We start from the raw sequence: 17,248 nt of genomic DNA on the forward strand, positions 1-17,248 counted from the left end.
TTGTATTACTAATTACATTCTGTATTTGTACTCTGTTATATTATTTTTGTGTGAAGACTAGCTAATGGGGATCCTAATAAAACATACACATAAACTTAAGATCACAACTTTACCGCTGCTTCTGAGCTGTGGAGGAACTTTGGAGAAGGGTATTGTCATCAGGGGTGGGAAGGTTCTCCGTCTGACAGTCCTGTCAGGGCAGCGGGGGGGGGGGGGGGTCAACTCTACTGCCTTTGTGCAATCGTTGGCTGTCCAGGTAGTAGGCAGGGCCTACTTAATGCCTATACCGAGCCACACGTCGTCCTACTTCAAGCCTCTGACAGTCGATGTTCAACTCTCTACAGTGAGAATGACAGACCAAAGCAGGATCCTTATAAAAGGAGGGAAAGTGGTGAATGAGGACTGTTCTGTGATCAGTGACGTCTACATTGAAAATGGGAAAATCATTGAAGTTGGATTACACCTTCAGATCCCATCAGGGGTGAGAGTCATCGATGCCACCGGCAAACTGGTGATGCCCGGTGGCATTGATACCCATACACACATGGAGCTGGAATTCATGGGCACCAAAGCAGTGGACGACTTCCACATTGGCACCAAGGTAAAAATAAGAAATAGAGTCTTGTCTTTGGTTATCATTTGCATCCTGATTATGGTCACTGTTTATTAACAAGGTGATTGACAATGTCATGGCTAAGTGTAACTAACTACAACATCTGAAAACAAAAGCAAAACAAACCAGCCCAGGATGTTTTTGTAAAGTGCAGATTCCTGACTATTAGGCTTATTATTTAGGCTACCATCATGCATGCTATTTGGAAATTACAATGAGTTTAACCTTATTATCTAACGTTGGTAAGTTAGAGTGTCGTGTTCATTCATAGACAGTAGAGGTTGAGCACTTTATTATCTAAAGATGGTAAGTTAGAGTGTCGTGTTCATTCATAGTTAAAGACAGTAGAGGTTGAGTACTTTATTATCTAAAGATGGTGAGTTAGAGTGTTGTGTTCATTCATAGTTAATAAAGACAGTAGAGGTTGAGTACTTTATTATCTAAAGATGCAGTTAGAGTGTTGTGTTCATTCATAGTTAAAGACAGTAGAGGTTGAGTACTGTATTATCTAAACATGCTGAGTTAGAGTGTTGTGTTCATTCATAGTTAAAGACAGTAGAGGTTGAGTACTTTATTATCTAAAGATGCAGTTAGAGTGTTGTGTCCATTCATACTGTAGTTAAAGACAGTAGAGGTTGAGTACTGTATTATCTAAACATGGTACGTTAAGAGTGTTGTGTTCATGTCTGACTGCGCTCTAGATGTGGTGAAGAGTGTGCGATATTTGGGTCACAATATCACTGATGACATGTGTGATGATGTTGATGTGCAGCGCCAGTGCTGCAAACTATATGCACAGGCCAATATGTTGGCACGGAAATTGTATATGTGTACAGACAATGTGAAAATAAGCCTGTTCAGAGCCTATTGTACTCCGTTTTATACTGCACACCTATGGTGTAATTATAGCACAGCAAAAATAAAAAATAAACTGCAGGTATCATAATGGATCCTCCTCAAGCTCCCAAGACGGACTAGTGCGAGCCATTTGTTTGTGACTACAAATGTCCCCACCTTCCATGCTCTGCTGAGGAACCTGATGTTTAAATTTATGTGGCGATTATTAGAGTCTAAAAACAAGATAATAGGTGCCATTAGTGATGTTAAACGAAGTGATACAAGGTACTCCTCTGATTTGTGGAAACATTGGAACCGATGCCTTTATAGAATCTGAGTGTTTTATTATCTAAAGATGGTAAGTTAGTGTTGTGTTCATTCATAGTTAAAGACAGTAGATGATTAGTTTTATTATCTAAAGATGGTAAGTTAGTGTTGTGTTCATTCATAGTTAAAGACAGTAGAGGTTGAGTACTTTATTATCTAAAGATGGTATTTGTATTTGTATTTGTATTTATTGGTTTAAAATACAGAGACAGTGCATATTAAGGAACATTTGACTGTAAATATGCCAGTTTAGCCAAGTTGGCTAATTTTCAACTGTATTTAGTTAAGTAAGTTAGAGTGTTGTGTTCATTCATAGTTAAAGACAGTAAGTACTTTCTGGTGATATATCACATTTTTACTCCAGTGATTTGGATTGACTTTACAACTGTAAATGCATGGGCTGTCAACACATTTAAAAATGGAGTTATATGGTTCTTCAGAGCAAGGGGTCATACAATTATGAAAAAGAGAACAGTGACTAAAGGTCACATGTAGCCCTGGGCCCCTCCTGTCCCTTCTCTCCTGCATCAACAGGCAGTAGTTACAGGGGTGAAAAGTAGTATTGTCTCTGTCCCAGTGGTCACAGTGTGGTTGTATTATAATTTTTTATTTTTTTTTGTCTTAGTCCTTGTTTGTCAACGTTATTGTATTGTTGGTGCTGTTGTTATTTCATTGTTGTTGTTGTTGTTGTTGTTGTTGTTGTTGTCTGTTCTTCACTTTATGTTGCGGGACCCCATCGAAAACGAATAAAAAGACAAAAGTAGTTGGACTAGTTGGTCCAGGAAAACAATGGCCCATTGACCTCATTTGATTAGTTTGACCCTATTATTAACACATTGGTTGCCAGCCGGATATGGCGATTTATCGCTTGGATGCCACCACGTTAATGAATGGGAGGACGAGCACATTTGCAAACGCATAAACTATATCTTAAATTATGTCTCTAAAATGTGTCTAATACACCGGTCGCTTATCAATGACTTGCTTGCAGTCAACATGTATGAAACGGATTGTATTTTCATCAGTACATTTCCGTTTTATACCGGTTTGAAGACGAGTATAGTTTTGGTGATTTCTAGTAATTTCAGAGAAATTCCGCGAAAATAGCCATTTACTGGAATACACAAAACACGTTGTCATTTTCCCGCTGATTTATGAATCGTTTTCAAATAAACGCTAGATTATCGAGAGTATTTGTGTTCTTATGCACGATACAAAAGCAGGCTGAAAAATAATTTATTCGTGCCGCGCTCAGCGCCTAACGCCACACACACACACACACACACACACACACACACACACACACACACACACACACACACACACACACACACACACGCACGTTGTGCAATCTGTGAAAAACAACTCTGATTAACCCAAAACTGGTAACATAGATTCCTTACCTCAGATCAGATGTTCTGCAAAAAGATGAATCCAATTCCTGATCGCTATTCCAAATATTGATCGCGTTTATTGATCCAACGTTGTAGTCCGAAAACGCATGATCCAAGCATGCTTCCAGCCTCGCCAGTGACTCTGGTAACACGACACTGCTTGCCAGAGGTGGGGAAACCCTGGGGCGGAGTTTTTCTCTGATGCACTTTTTCACTCAATCCAATCCAATGATGTGCATTACCATCCGGGAGACGATAGGGGGCGGTATTTGCCCTTTTCGAGCGCAGAGCCATTCCCAATGATAATGTCAGGCTGGACGGATGAAAAAGTGAATGGATATTGCTAATAAAAGAAATAACGATTAAATAATGAGAAATCTCGTTATTGGCAACCAACGCATGGCGGCCAACAACGAGATCTCTCGTTGTTGGCAACCAATGTATTAACATTTAGCATTTCCTAGAGCTACAGTACATACACAGCTTTAACAAAGCGGTAGACCACTGTGAGAACGGTACAATGGTAGCCTACTGTATGTACACATCATTTGACGGTTTCTCTGAAAAACAACACTGCATTATAACTAGGGATGGGGAAGAAAATACAGAGACAGCATATTCTGTGTTTTGTGATTTTCTTTTGCTACAATACAAATGATCAAATAGATGTTGTATAGTATATATATCTTTATTGCAGATGTTGATAACGTTTTCTATTGGGGACATAATTTGCAGTTGAAAAAAGGTAATAAAAAAAGGCAATATACTGCAATATACAGTAGTACAGTATGGCATAATTGCAATACTATCGTATCATGACGCTAGTATTGTGATAATATTGTATCGTGGAGCCCCTAATTATAACCAAGTGGTACGAAAGTTTGGATATGTATTTATTTATTATGGATATGACCAAATAAAATTTTAACTAATACATTACTACAATCCATGGAACTTTAATTAATCTAAATAGTAATCTACGCTCTGACTCCCTGATACCCCTGATTACTGAAATGGATAATTATCACTTTCTGTATGTATCCATTCAAATCCGATCCATTCAAAGCTGGTGATAGATAGCGGTATCTACGGTACTGCACAGAAAAAGCCGAATCAGTTGAATGGTTTTGTGCCACATAATTCCTTCAGCAGTGTGCAATAGTAATGCATGATACCCCTAGATATTGAGTAAGAGCTGATAGGAGAATGTGACAGGTGATATCATATGCTCTTATCAGCTCTTACTCAATATGTAGGCCAACTTGTCTTCTTATCTGCTATAGTAACTTGTTCATTTTCTAAACATGCACCGACAGCCAGGCCCAGATTGGCGATCGGGATCACTGGGAGTTTTCCCGGTGGCCTGACCTGCTAAATGGCCTGCAAATAATGAATTTGTTTTGGAAGTGCCTTGAACACAACATCGCAGTACCTACAGCAAAGCCGTTATATTCATTTGTTTGAGTTTTTAGCATCTCACAGTACACACTTACTGTACTTTTAAACCCGTACATTTCATTCAACACCCTGCACCACCACTGATGAACTGAAGTCTACACCGCATTCTCTATTTTCTTATGTAGGCCTATAGTTATTTATTTAGCTTGGGACCCCCACTTGAAAAGTGGCTGGGGCCATATTGCATGCTATATTTCATGCTATATTTCATGCTATATATTTCATGCTATATATGTCAAATGCTATATATTTCATGCTATATATTTCATACTATATTTCATACTATATTTCATGCTATATTTCACGCTATATTTCCTATATTTCCTGCTATATTTCCTATATGTCATGCTATATTTCATGCTATATTTGATGCTGTATTTCATGCTATATTTCCTATATTTCATGCTATATTTTATGCTGTATTTCATGCTATATTTCCTGCTATATTTCCTGCTATATTTTATGCTATATTCTATGATATATGTCCTATATTTCATGCTATATATTTTATGCTATATTTCCTATATTTCATGCTATATTTTATGCTGTACTTCATGCTATATTTCATGCTATATTTTATGCTGTATTCCATGCTATATTTCATGCTATATTTCATGCTATATTTCATGCTATATTTTATGCTGTATTTCATGCTATATTTCCTATATTTCATGCTATATTTCATGCTGTATTTCATGCTATATTTCTAGTTACTGTACAATGATAATGCTTCTTATAAACTATGTTATGAAGCAAGCCTTTAGTCTATTAGAGGCTAATGCAGGATGACCAGTGGCTCAGGAGGTAGAGCGGTCGTCTGGTAATCAGAAGGTTCCCGGCTTGATTCCGGCTCCTCCCGGAAGTGTGTCAAAGTGTCCTTGAGCAAGACACTTAACCTCTAACTGCTCCCGATGAGCAGGTTGTCACCTTGCATGGTTTCCTCTGCATGTGTGAATGTGAGGCATACGTTGTAAAGCGCTATATAAATGCAATCCATTGACCATTTACCATCCAACCAGCTACATAATTGCTAAAGGTGCTAGAAGCATCTCTGCACACTTAACACTAAGTTAGAGTGGCTCAGTCAGTCAGTCAGTCAGTGTTACATCACATCACATAAAGGTATTGTTGACATAATAATTGGTTTAATGTTTAACAAAAGGGACCACCCCTCTAACCCTATAGTATTTCAGGTCATGTATAGGTTAATGTGCAACTGCTTGCCTGTGTGTGCGTGCGTGTGCGTGCGTGCGTGCGTGCGTGCGTGCGTGCGTGCGTGCGTGCGTGTGTGTGTGTGTGTGTGTGTGTGTGTGTGTGTGTGTGTGTGTATGGAGGGGGGTTGTACAAGCAGCTGGCAAGATTGTGTTTGATCTTCACTGTAATGGGTACACAGTAAATTTCGCAGAGTAAACTTTACTCAAACTGAGTAAATTTTACTCAAACTGAGTAAAATTGTACTGGTATCCAGGCAGTGTGGCAGAGTCATTTGTTTTCTGTAGAGTCATTGGTCCTCATTCTCGAACGGACATAGGTGAAAGTTACCAAGGAATTCCTTCGTAACTCGTTTTACTACTTATTCGGCATTCTCAAACTGCTTCGTATTCGTTATAGAATTATAGAATCTATGTAGGATTTACGAACTCGAAAAGGCAGTCGTAAATCGGACATAATCTGTGTTAGAAACACAGACTATACTGTACATCAAACACATGTACGATTTACATATTCATAATAGATGTTCCATGTGCTTTTGAGCGGATACGTGAAAGTTACCAAGGAATTCCTTCTATTCATAACTCGATTTACTTATTCGGCATTCTCAAACGGCTTCGTATTGTAAATTCGTTTTAGGATTTATGTAGGATTTACAAACTCAAAAAGGCAGTAGTAAATCAGACAGACCGGTGTGCGCCCGTGTTTTCAACGGCTGTCTGTGGGAGAAGTCCTTGGGGATTGCCATCCTACAGACATCCGCGGAATTAAATAATTATAATGATAATAAATACAACAATATTTGTATCATTAACAATCACGTTTTACATAGTCATGACTCAACGAACCATGTCAGAAAATAAATAAATAAATAAGATTCACATGGATGTAGCTATATAGTGGCCTAGACTATTAATATTCAATATACCATCTTGTTCTCCATGATGTAATTTTTTGTTGGTTTTATTTTAAATTTTTGACATTGCTTATTCAATTGCTTACATTGTAAGAACCAGTGCAGAAACATTTCAACAAGCGCTTCCATCACCACCGCGGTCCTCTCCTGGCTGTTAGCGAACCTCTCCTGCCTGTGAGATGTCATGCTAATATGTCATGTTCTACAGTAGGACTTACTACTTAATACCTAATAAAACAAGTCATTAGAATGATAGAAGCCTACTTTTCTGGAACAATTCATTTTGCACGTATACCGTGTGTGTGCGTGTGTGTGTGTGTGTGTGTGTGTGTGTGTGTGTGTGTGTGTGTGTGTGTGTGTGTGTGTGTGTGTGTGTGTGTGTGTGTGTGTGTGTGTGTGTGTGTGTGTGTGTGTGTGTGTGTGTGTGCTCGTGTGCTGAGGCTGCCTCACTAAGCCGTTTCTCCACGCATTTATTTAGTTCTAGCAATAGGAATAAATCAAACCAACAATAGACAATATCATAGAGAAGAAGACAGTATATGGCATATTAATACAGTATATTCCACTATACATTAGCTATATCCGCGGCGATCGGTTTAGTTCTTATTTATTTAGTTTGCAGTGTGTGTGTGTGTAATGCTCACAATGCCTCATTGAGTCAGGACTATAAATGCAAAACCCAATTGTTAATGATACAAATATTGTCGTATTTATTATCTGTGATGGATCTTGGTTTATGTGGGTTTTATTTTAGTTTATTCTAGTGTGCTTTGGATGTATTTTGGGTTTTCTCTGGTGAGCTGTCAATCACCACAATCAATTAATTGCCATGCGGCATGGCAGGTGTGTGGGCTTGATTACCACTTGATTGGTGTCAGGTGTGCAGTGCCTTTAAGTAGGCTTGGTTGACTATGTTCGGATGCTTGTCCATTTGGGATCATCCCTATGTTCCCCGGGTCCTATATGTTCCCCGATTGATTGATTAATTGATTGAACATTTTATCAATTTTTATTATTTTATTAATTATTAATGTCCGCCTTGTTTCGAACTGGTTAAGCTTAGGCCCTCTTTCGAAGTTGGTTAAGGTTAGAGTTTGGAATCAGGGCTGGTGGTCTAAAATTTTCAATCAATCAATCAATCAATCGGGGAACATAGGACCCGGGGAACATAGACATGCTCCCGTCCATTTCATGTTTTCCCTCAATAGTAGAGGAGTGTCCCAATCTCTTGCTTCTAGTGTTTTCTCTGTCTCTAGTGCTGTTCTTTTGTTGTTGTTGTTGTTGTTGTTGTTGTTGTTGTTGTTGTTGTTGTTGTTGTTTTCAACTGCTTGGCAGTGGTGGTTACTTTGGGTTTCACTTTCTTCCCCATTTATTTTATTCTTGTGTTTTCCCCCACCCTCTCTCATCGCTCAGCGATTCCAGTGGTTACCCCTCTGGGGTAACTTTAAGATTCCCCTTTTTGTGTGTGTCTGAGTGTGTGTCCTACACCACCCCCAATCCTGACATTATTATTATTATAATTATTTTATTCCAGCGATGTCTGTAGTATCGGCAATCCCCAATGACTTGTCACAGAGAAAGCTGTTGAAAACACGGGCGCACACCGGTCTGTCTGACTTACGACTGCCTTTTTGAGTTTGTAAATCCTACATAAATCCTAAAACGAATTTACAATACGAAGCCGTTTGAGAATGCCGAATAAGTACGTAAATCGAGTTATGAAGGAACTCCTTGGTAACTTTCACGTATGTCCGCTCAAAAGCACATAGAACATCTATTATGAATATGTAAATCGTGTTTGATGTACAGTATAGTCTGTGTTTCTAACACAGTATATTTGCACGTGTGTTTCAGGCAGCCCTGGCGGGAGGCACCACCATGATCATGGACTTCGTCATCCCCCAGAGGGGCACGTCTCTCCTGGAGGCCTACGAGCGCTGGAGGCGCACGGCCGACCCTAAAGTCTGCTGCGACTACTCCCTCCACGTAGCCGTCACCTGGTGGAGCGTGAAGGTGGAGGAGCGCTCACTCAACTTTATCTTGGAGACCCGTCTGATTTTCAAACATTCCACTGATTTCTGTCTCCCCAAATAGAATCATGCAGACACCTCTTGTGTTTACCGGATATATACTTGTAGTACTGTACCTTTCTTGGAAATAAGCCATTCAGCATAAAAAACTACTGATCTACTAACAAAGTCTTACTTGACTAAGACCCAAACCAGAACTAAATATAACCCTGTTTGTTTGTTTTATTTATATCCCCATTATCTTTTGCATATGCAGCAGCTATTCTTCTTGACAAAACACATAAAAAGAAAACAATAAATAACAACACTTAAAGGAAAACTCCAACATTTTGGGAAATTAGCTTATTTAACATCTTCCCTGGAGTTAGACAAGAAGATACATACCTTTTTTGTCTCTGTGCGTGCATTTAGCTTTGGGAACAGTCGCTCCGTTAGCGTAGCTTAGCTTCATCACTGGAAGTGGGGGAGGACAGTAGCCCATTCACTGCCCCTCTCTCTTTATCAGATATTTAGATATGCGTTAGTTATTATGTGCACAGTATTCCTTTTAATGAGCTCATCCTCCAAGCAAAACACTCGTACCAACCAACAAGCTGACCAACCAACCATGATGACCAACCGGGATCTGACCTTTAAATGACCTTTAGATGATGATCGCCTTGTTGCTTTCTAGGTCAAGAAGGAGATGGAGACGTTGGCCAAGGAGAAAGGCGTCAACTCCTTCAAGATGTTCATGGCCTATAAAGATGTGTTCATGCTGCTGGACAGTGAGCTGTACTCTGCCTTCGCTCAGTGCAAGGAGATCGGAGCCATCGCCCAGGTGCACGCAGAGAACGGAGACCTCATCGCAGAGGTTGGTATGAGCAAAACACACCCTCTGACTCACACAATGAACTCTTTGAGGGGGGAGGGGTTTTCAAGCGCTTCCTGACTGTTCTATGTTGGGATTCTAAAGACTCCACAGTGTTCAGTGTTCAGTGACACACAGTCAGTTGTCAACATCACACCAGTGAGATTATATACCTCAGAAAGTCCTCCATAAAATGTTTACTTTACTGTAGCTTTGAATTATAAGATAAGACAGGATAAGATAAGATAAGATAGGACAAGACAAGATGAGATAAGACAAGACAAGGCAAGACAAGACAAGACAAGACAAGACAAGACAAGATAAGATAAGACAAGATAAGATAATATATGACAAGATATGACAGGACAAGATAAGATAAGACAAGATAAGATAATATAAGATAAATGCACCATTTACCATTGTATTTATCATGAGCATGTGTTGATGTGAGTGAAGCAGGTCTGTATGACAGAGAGCATGTGTTGATGTGAGTGAAGCAGGTCTGTATGACAGAGAGCATGTGTTGATGTGAGTGAAGCAGGTCTGTATGACAGAGAGCATGTGTTGATGTGAGTGAAGCAGGTCTGTATGACAGAGAGCATGTGTTGATGTCAGTGAAGCAGGTCTGTATGACAGAGAGCATGTGTTGATGTGAGTGAAGCAGGTCTGTATGACAGAGAGCATGTGTTGATGTCAGTGAAGCAGGTCTGTATGACAGAGAGCATGTGTTGATGTGAGTGAAGCAGGTCTGTATGACAGAGAGCATGTGTTGATGTGAGTGAAGCAGGTCTGTATGACAGAGAGCATGTGTTGATGTGAGTGAAGCAGGTCTGTATGACAGAGAGCATGTGTTGATGTGAGTGAGGCAGGTCTGTATGACAGAGAGCATGTGTTGATGTGAGTGAAGCAGGTCTGTATGACAGAGAGCATGTGTTGTGTTGATGTGAGTGAAGCAGGTCTGTATGACAGAGAGCATGTGTTGATGTGAGTGAAGCAGGTCTGTATGACAGAGAGCATGTGTTGATGTCAGTGAAGCAGGTCTGTATGACAGAGAGCATGTGTTGATGTGAGTGAAGCAGGTCTGTATGACAGAGAGCATGTGTTGATGTCAGTGAAGCAGGTCTGTATGACAGAGAGCATGTGTTGATGTGAGTGAAGCAGGTCTGTATGACAGAGAGCATGTGTTGATGTGAGTGAAGCAGGTCTGTATGACAGAGAGCATGTGTTGATGTGAGTGAAGCAGGTCTGTATGACAGAGAGCATGTGTTGATGTCAGTGAAGCAACTCATTCCACTCCTGTGCTCCTCTGTGAGCCAATGAGCAGTGTCCCATCTTTGTTCTCCACCTTGGAGGATGCAGGTTTGCTAAGCTAGATCTGGTTCTGTGGCTGTGTGATTCCCTAATACTAGGAACACAGTTGCTAAAATATTAAGTAATACATATAACAATACTTCGATTGGTGCATACAGTTCTCCTGCACCTCCTTGGTCAGTATGAAAATCAAATGTGATCTGAATAGTGAGATCTTTTCTTTTCTTTTTTTTTCTCTTTTTCTTTTATTCTTTATTATTTATTATTATTATTGTTATTGAATTTTTTCCTTGTTTAACTGTGAATTGTGAGTTTCTTGTATAATGGTAAATAAATTATTATTTGTATAAATTAGGTTGTACGCCGACCATTAAGAAAATACTTCTTTAGTTTAGGAATAAGGGGCAGGTTTATTCTTCTTCCTGCTCCTTTTGTCCATGGAATGTTATTTATGATTGTGTAATGAAGAAACTTTGATTGTATGATTCCATGTGGCAAATAAAAACTCTGAATCTGAATCTGAATCTGAATTGTTCACTGGATTCCCACTAAAGCTCTTGCGTCACGTCTTAAGTTGCACAGGGAAAGTCACGGCAGGCTGAACCGAATTGGTGGCGCGGTCAAAAGGAGTTATTGAGGATCGGAGCCGTTTCAGGGATATCCCCTGTACCCTGTTATACCACACTCCCTGTACCCTGATATACCTCATCCTGTACCCTGATATACCACACCCCATGTACCCTGTTATACCACACCCCCTGTACCCTGATATACCACACCCCCTGTACCCTGATATACCACACCCCCTGTACCCTGTTATACCACACCCCCTGTACCCTGATATACCACACCCCCTGTACCCTGATATACCACACCCCCTGTACCCTGATATACCTCATCACCCCCTGTACCCTGATATACCTCATCACCCCCTGTACCCTGATATACCCCCTGTACCCTGATATACCACATCACCCCCTGTACCCTGATATACCACATCACCCCCTGTACCCTGATATACCACACCCCCTGTACCCTGATATACCTCACCCCCTGTACCCTGATATACCCCCTGTACCCTGATATACCCCCTGTACCCTGATATACCACACCCCCTGTACCCTGATATACCCCCTGTACCCTGATATACCACACCCCCTGTACCCTGATATAACACATCACCCCCTGTACCCTGATATACCACATCACACCCTGTACCCTGATATACCACATCAGCCCCTGTACCCTGATATACCTCATCAGCCCCTGTACCCTGATATACCACCCCCTGTACCCTGATATACCTCACCCTCTGTACTCTGATATACCCCCTGTACCCTGATATACCACACCCCCTGTACCCTGATATACCCCCTGTACCCTGATATACCACACCCCCTGTACCCTGATATACCCCCTGTACCCTGATATACCACACCCCCTGTACCCTGATATAACACATCACCCCCTGTACCCTGATATACCACATCCCCTGTACCCTGATATAACACACCCCCTGTACCCTGATATACCACCAACCTGTACCCTGATATACCACACCCCCTGTACCCTGATATACCACATCACCCCCTGTACCCTGATATACCACATCACCCCCTGTACCCTGATATACCACATCACCCCCTGTACCCTGATATACCACCAACCTGTACCCTGATATACCACACCCCCTGTACCCTGATATACCACATCACCCCCTGTACCCTGATATACCACATCACCCCCTGTACCCTGATATACCACATCACCCCCTGTACCCTGATATACCACATCACCCCCTGTACCCTGATATACCACCAACCTGTACCCTGATATACCACACCCCCTGTACCCTGATATACCTCATCACCCCCTGTACCCTGATATACCTCATCACCCCCTGTACCCTGATATACCTCATCAGCCCCTGTACCCTGATATACCTCATCAGCCCCTGTACCCTGATATACCACACCCCCTGTATCCTGATATACCCCCTGTACCCTGATATACCACAGCCCTGTACCCTGATATACCACTTGTACCCTGATATACCACATCCCTGTACCCTGATATACCACTTGTACCCTGATATACCACATCCCTGTACCCTGATATACCACCTGTACCCTGATATACCACATCACCCCCTGTACCCTGATATACCACATCCCGTGCTGATGGCCACCGACAGCATCCAGTTCATCTGAAAGGAACATGCCAATATTATAGGAAATGTGCTTACCGTCTTCTCCAAAGTCAGACAAGAAAATGCCCTCTCTGTGCGTTCAGTAGAAAGCTATCCTAGCTTGTGGATTTTATGGTAGTTTTTATTGTGGATCTATTGTGATGTTTCTTCTTGATCTGTGAAGCCCATGGGGGAAATTCGTTGTGATTTTGGGCTATACAAATAGCCTACATTTGATTTGATTTGATTTGATTTGAGTTAGCACAAATGAATGGAAGTGGATACGGATCAGCTAGTCTAGTTGTTGGCCAAAAACTCCTGTTTCTGAGTTGCTGATCTGTATCTGCTTCCATTCATTTGTGCTAAACTAGGCTAGCTTTCAGCCGGATAGCTTTGTACTGAACGCACAGAGACAAAATTGTTATCTATCTTCTTGTCTGTCTCTGGAGAAGACAGTACGCTTATTTTCCGTAATGTTGGCAGTTTAACTAAACTGTTACCAATCAATATGGTTACTGTACCACTGACTTTCAGCTGGCGGCTACGTCAAACATGCCCTAAAACCAACTCTTTTATCCCGGAGAGATTGTGGTTGAGGTCAGGTAAACAAAGAGGTCACTCTGGCTCAATCTGTTCTGTGTGTAAACGGTAACGGCGTCATGGTGAATATTTAAACTCTAACTGATTTTCCAGATTTGTAGGTAGAGAGTGAGGTAGAGTTTCATCGTTTTGGACCAACATGGTTTCCTTGCGGTTCCTCTCACACTTATTGATTCCTAAGAACCTCAGCTGTTAATGCTAGAATGTATGTTTGTATGTTTATGTAAACATATATAATGTATGAATGTATTCTCCTTATCTGACCAACGTCATCAGCTTTTATCTTCATCCGGTCATCAACCTATAGTCCTCGACAAAACTAACAAACCCTCCTGTGAGAACGTCATGGTGTCAGCTGAACTAGTTTCCTGTGACCTGTACCTATACTGTACCTATACTGTACCTGTAGGAGCATCATCTGGTTTTCAAGGGAGTCCTCAAACACAAAACATAGAAGTCAGCAACGTCCAGACAAAACAAAATACAAAATATAACAGATGATAAACACATCAAGTCATGCACATACAGTAGAACAAGAGCTCTCATACTCCAAACCCCAAACCACACCTGATCATTTATGTATATGTGTGTATTGCAAATGTAAAACCAACAAAATAATATTAAAAACAAGAACAAGTCGATTTTAAATAAACAATCAATGCAAGTAATTGATCTGAATGAGCTGGTCAATTATTCCAGTCAGATGGCGCTTTAAATCTAAAAGCATGAACATGATCCTACATGAACATTACAGTTTGTTACCCATATCATCACCTTTATATTCATAAGGTGTTAATTCATTATGCATTTAAAACACGTATTATACTATTATGATCACGTATGATGATGTTGTCGATTGTTAGAGACCTCAGCATATACCACATTGTTCCTCATACTAGCTCCGGCAAGTGAATGAGGTTGAGCTCCCGTCTGCACAAGCTGACTGAAGACAACTGAAATCTACTTTGAGTGGAGTAAATTGAAATTGCCTTCAGTCAGCTTGTACAGCCATAGACTTTCTATCAGTTTGTGGCTAACTTGCCGGCGAAGAACAGCATGGATCGTGCTGAGAAAGGACTCTAGAGCTAGGAGTCCATAAATATTGACTTTCCCTTTGGAAAGCTCTGTTTAAGCAGAGCAAGCAAAGTCAACATGAACAGATAATGGAAGCAGGACTTTTTTATTTTTTTATTTAACCTTTATTTACCCAGGCAAGCAATTAAGAACAAATTATTATATACAAAAGCAGCCTGTCCAAAGAGCAAAGGCCTTTTGAGGGAAGGGGGGGGGGGGGGGGGCTGTAACAAAAACAAGGTTATGTACAGTACATGCATACAAGTAAATAAAATAAAAAAATTACAGTAGCAATAGTATACAAGGACAACAATAAATAAGGGAGAGAGAAGGAAAGGGAGAGAGGGAAAAAGAGAAAGGGAGAGTGAGAACCAGAGGGAGAGAGAGAGAAGAAAGGGGGAGAAGGAGGGAGCCGGTGAGGGGGAGGAGAGAAGAGTCTGAGGGCGATGCGTGCGATTGGGAGGCAGTCAGCAGGTGCAACAGTCGGTTAAGTTCTGTTGCAGATTTTGTTTAAAAGTAGTGAGCGAGGGCAGTGAGTTTAAGGGTGTTTTGTAATGTTTGTTCTGATCAGAGTGCCCACATATTATATATACTGTACTGTACTTCAATACAGTAAACCAGTTGTAATACACAGTATACAGGGGAGACACTGTAGCTCAGGAGGTAAAGCAGTCGTCTGGTAATCTGGTAATCTGTTGGTTCCCGGTTCGATTTCCCTCTCCTCCCGGGCAGCATGCCAAAGTGTCCTTGAGCAATACACTTAACCCCTAACCGCTCCCGATGAGCAGGTTGGCACCTTGCATGGTCGCCTCTGCCGTCGGTGTCTGAAAGTGTGAGTGAATGGGTGAAATGTGAGGAACAAATTGTAAAGCGCTTTGGATAAAAGCGCTATATAAAATGCAGCCATTTACAGTAATGCTTCTTGATTTCTGTTCAAAAGTCATGGTGAAAAGGTAACACTAGAGGGCAGCAAATACTTAAAAAGAAAAATCCCTGTGGTGGTTCTTAAGGCTCAACTGAGAATCCCCCAAGTAGCTTTGCTCCAAGACCTTATTGTTCTACTCCAATGCTACTTCTTTCAGGCCCCAGCTATTCAAGTTGGTTGAATAACACAGTACACAGACACCCATGTTCTCTTGGTCTGCTGCCCCAGCAGGGGTCAAAGGTTTACAAACGCAGTCTCTGTTTCTGTTTTATTAGGATTCTCATTCAAACTCTCTGGGGTCCTCACAGAACGGAATACAAATACAGAATGTAATTAATAATATAACAGAATACAATTAAAACAATGAGAAAAAAACAGAAAGCATAAAGGAAATCTAAAATGTATCATTGAAGATACAATAAATGATTCCCAACATTCCCAAAAATCATATATCATATCTGAAAGGACAACTGAAATAATAATAAATACATAAGACAATACAATTAAATTAAATTAAATAAAAACACAAGATAGTTAATCACATCTTACTACATCAGTCTCATGTAGATCAGTAAATCTTTTAATAATTGTGTTCTTTACTTGCCTTGTGGATACTGCTAGCTTGTTACAGTTGTTGTACACTAATTGTAAGTTCCTAATTGACCAAGATTAAACGTAGATAGATTCCTCTGTGATGTTTACTTTTTTTTTCCTCATTGGCTTCAATATGAGCTCAGAGAAAGCTAACATAATGTTGTTGTTTTCTGTTTCAAGTGGATGTGTGTGTATATATATAGTATATTATATACACATATTTAAATTGACCATATATATATGCTGTATAATGACAATACATTTGAATCTAAACTAAACTAAACTAAACTAAACTAAACTAAACTAAACTAAACTAAACTAAACTAAACTAAACTAAACTAAACTAAACTAAACTAAACTAAACTAAACTAAACTAAACTAAACTAAACTAAACTAAACTGAAATAAAGGTATGATGGAGCTATTCCGATATAGACCTTTTTAGTAGAATGGGAACAGCTTGGGCCCAAGTATTTCCTGCCAGCTGTTGATATTAGCAAACATTGCAACCGTAAATACACTTGGGCCCATTTAAAAAAAAATCGTGTCAAGCCAGAAAAGGTCTACGTATACTGTATAATGGAATTCTCTGGGATATGTCTACTATGTCATTATAATATAGTTTAGTTTACTTTTGTTATTCAACCTTTATTTACCTGCAGGTTAATCTAATTGAGATATAATTAGATTTGTTCTGTACTGTACTGAGATAAAACATTTAAGAGAGACCCTGCATCAGCAATCTACAGTTACCATGATAAATAAATACAATAAATGGCACATTTATATAGCGCTTTTATCCAAAGCACTTTACAATTTTGTTCCTCACATTCACCCATTTACGCACACATTAACGCACCGATGGCAGAGGCAACCATGCAAGGTGCCAACCTGCTCATCGGGAGCAATTAGGGGTTAAG

General features: G+C 40.3%; 1 protein-coding gene across 1 annotated transcript in view; it reads left to right on the plus strand.

Annotated features, from left to right (window-relative positions):
- Window positions 1-349: 349 nt before the first annotated feature.
- The window catches only part of dpys (dihydropyrimidinase), a gene marked incomplete at both ends in the record, with an annotated part of 44,421 nt that continues 27,522 nt past the window's right edge, over window positions 350-17,248 (plus strand). Inside the window, 3 exons of the mRNA XM_084336573.1 lie at window positions 350-601; window positions 8,612-8,770; window positions 9,461-9,640. Coding sequence (XP_084192699.1) covers window positions 350-601; window positions 8,612-8,770; window positions 9,461-9,640 — 591 coding nt within the window. The remainder of the gene's footprint in view (window positions 602-8,611; window positions 8,771-9,460; window positions 9,641-17,248) is intronic.

Source organism: Notolepis coatsorum (assembly GCF_963971535.1).
Source record: "Notolepis coatsorum genome assembly, chromosome: 19".
Taxonomy (NCBI): Eukaryota; Metazoa; Chordata; class Actinopteri; order Aulopiformes; family Paralepididae; genus Notolepis; species Notolepis coatsorum.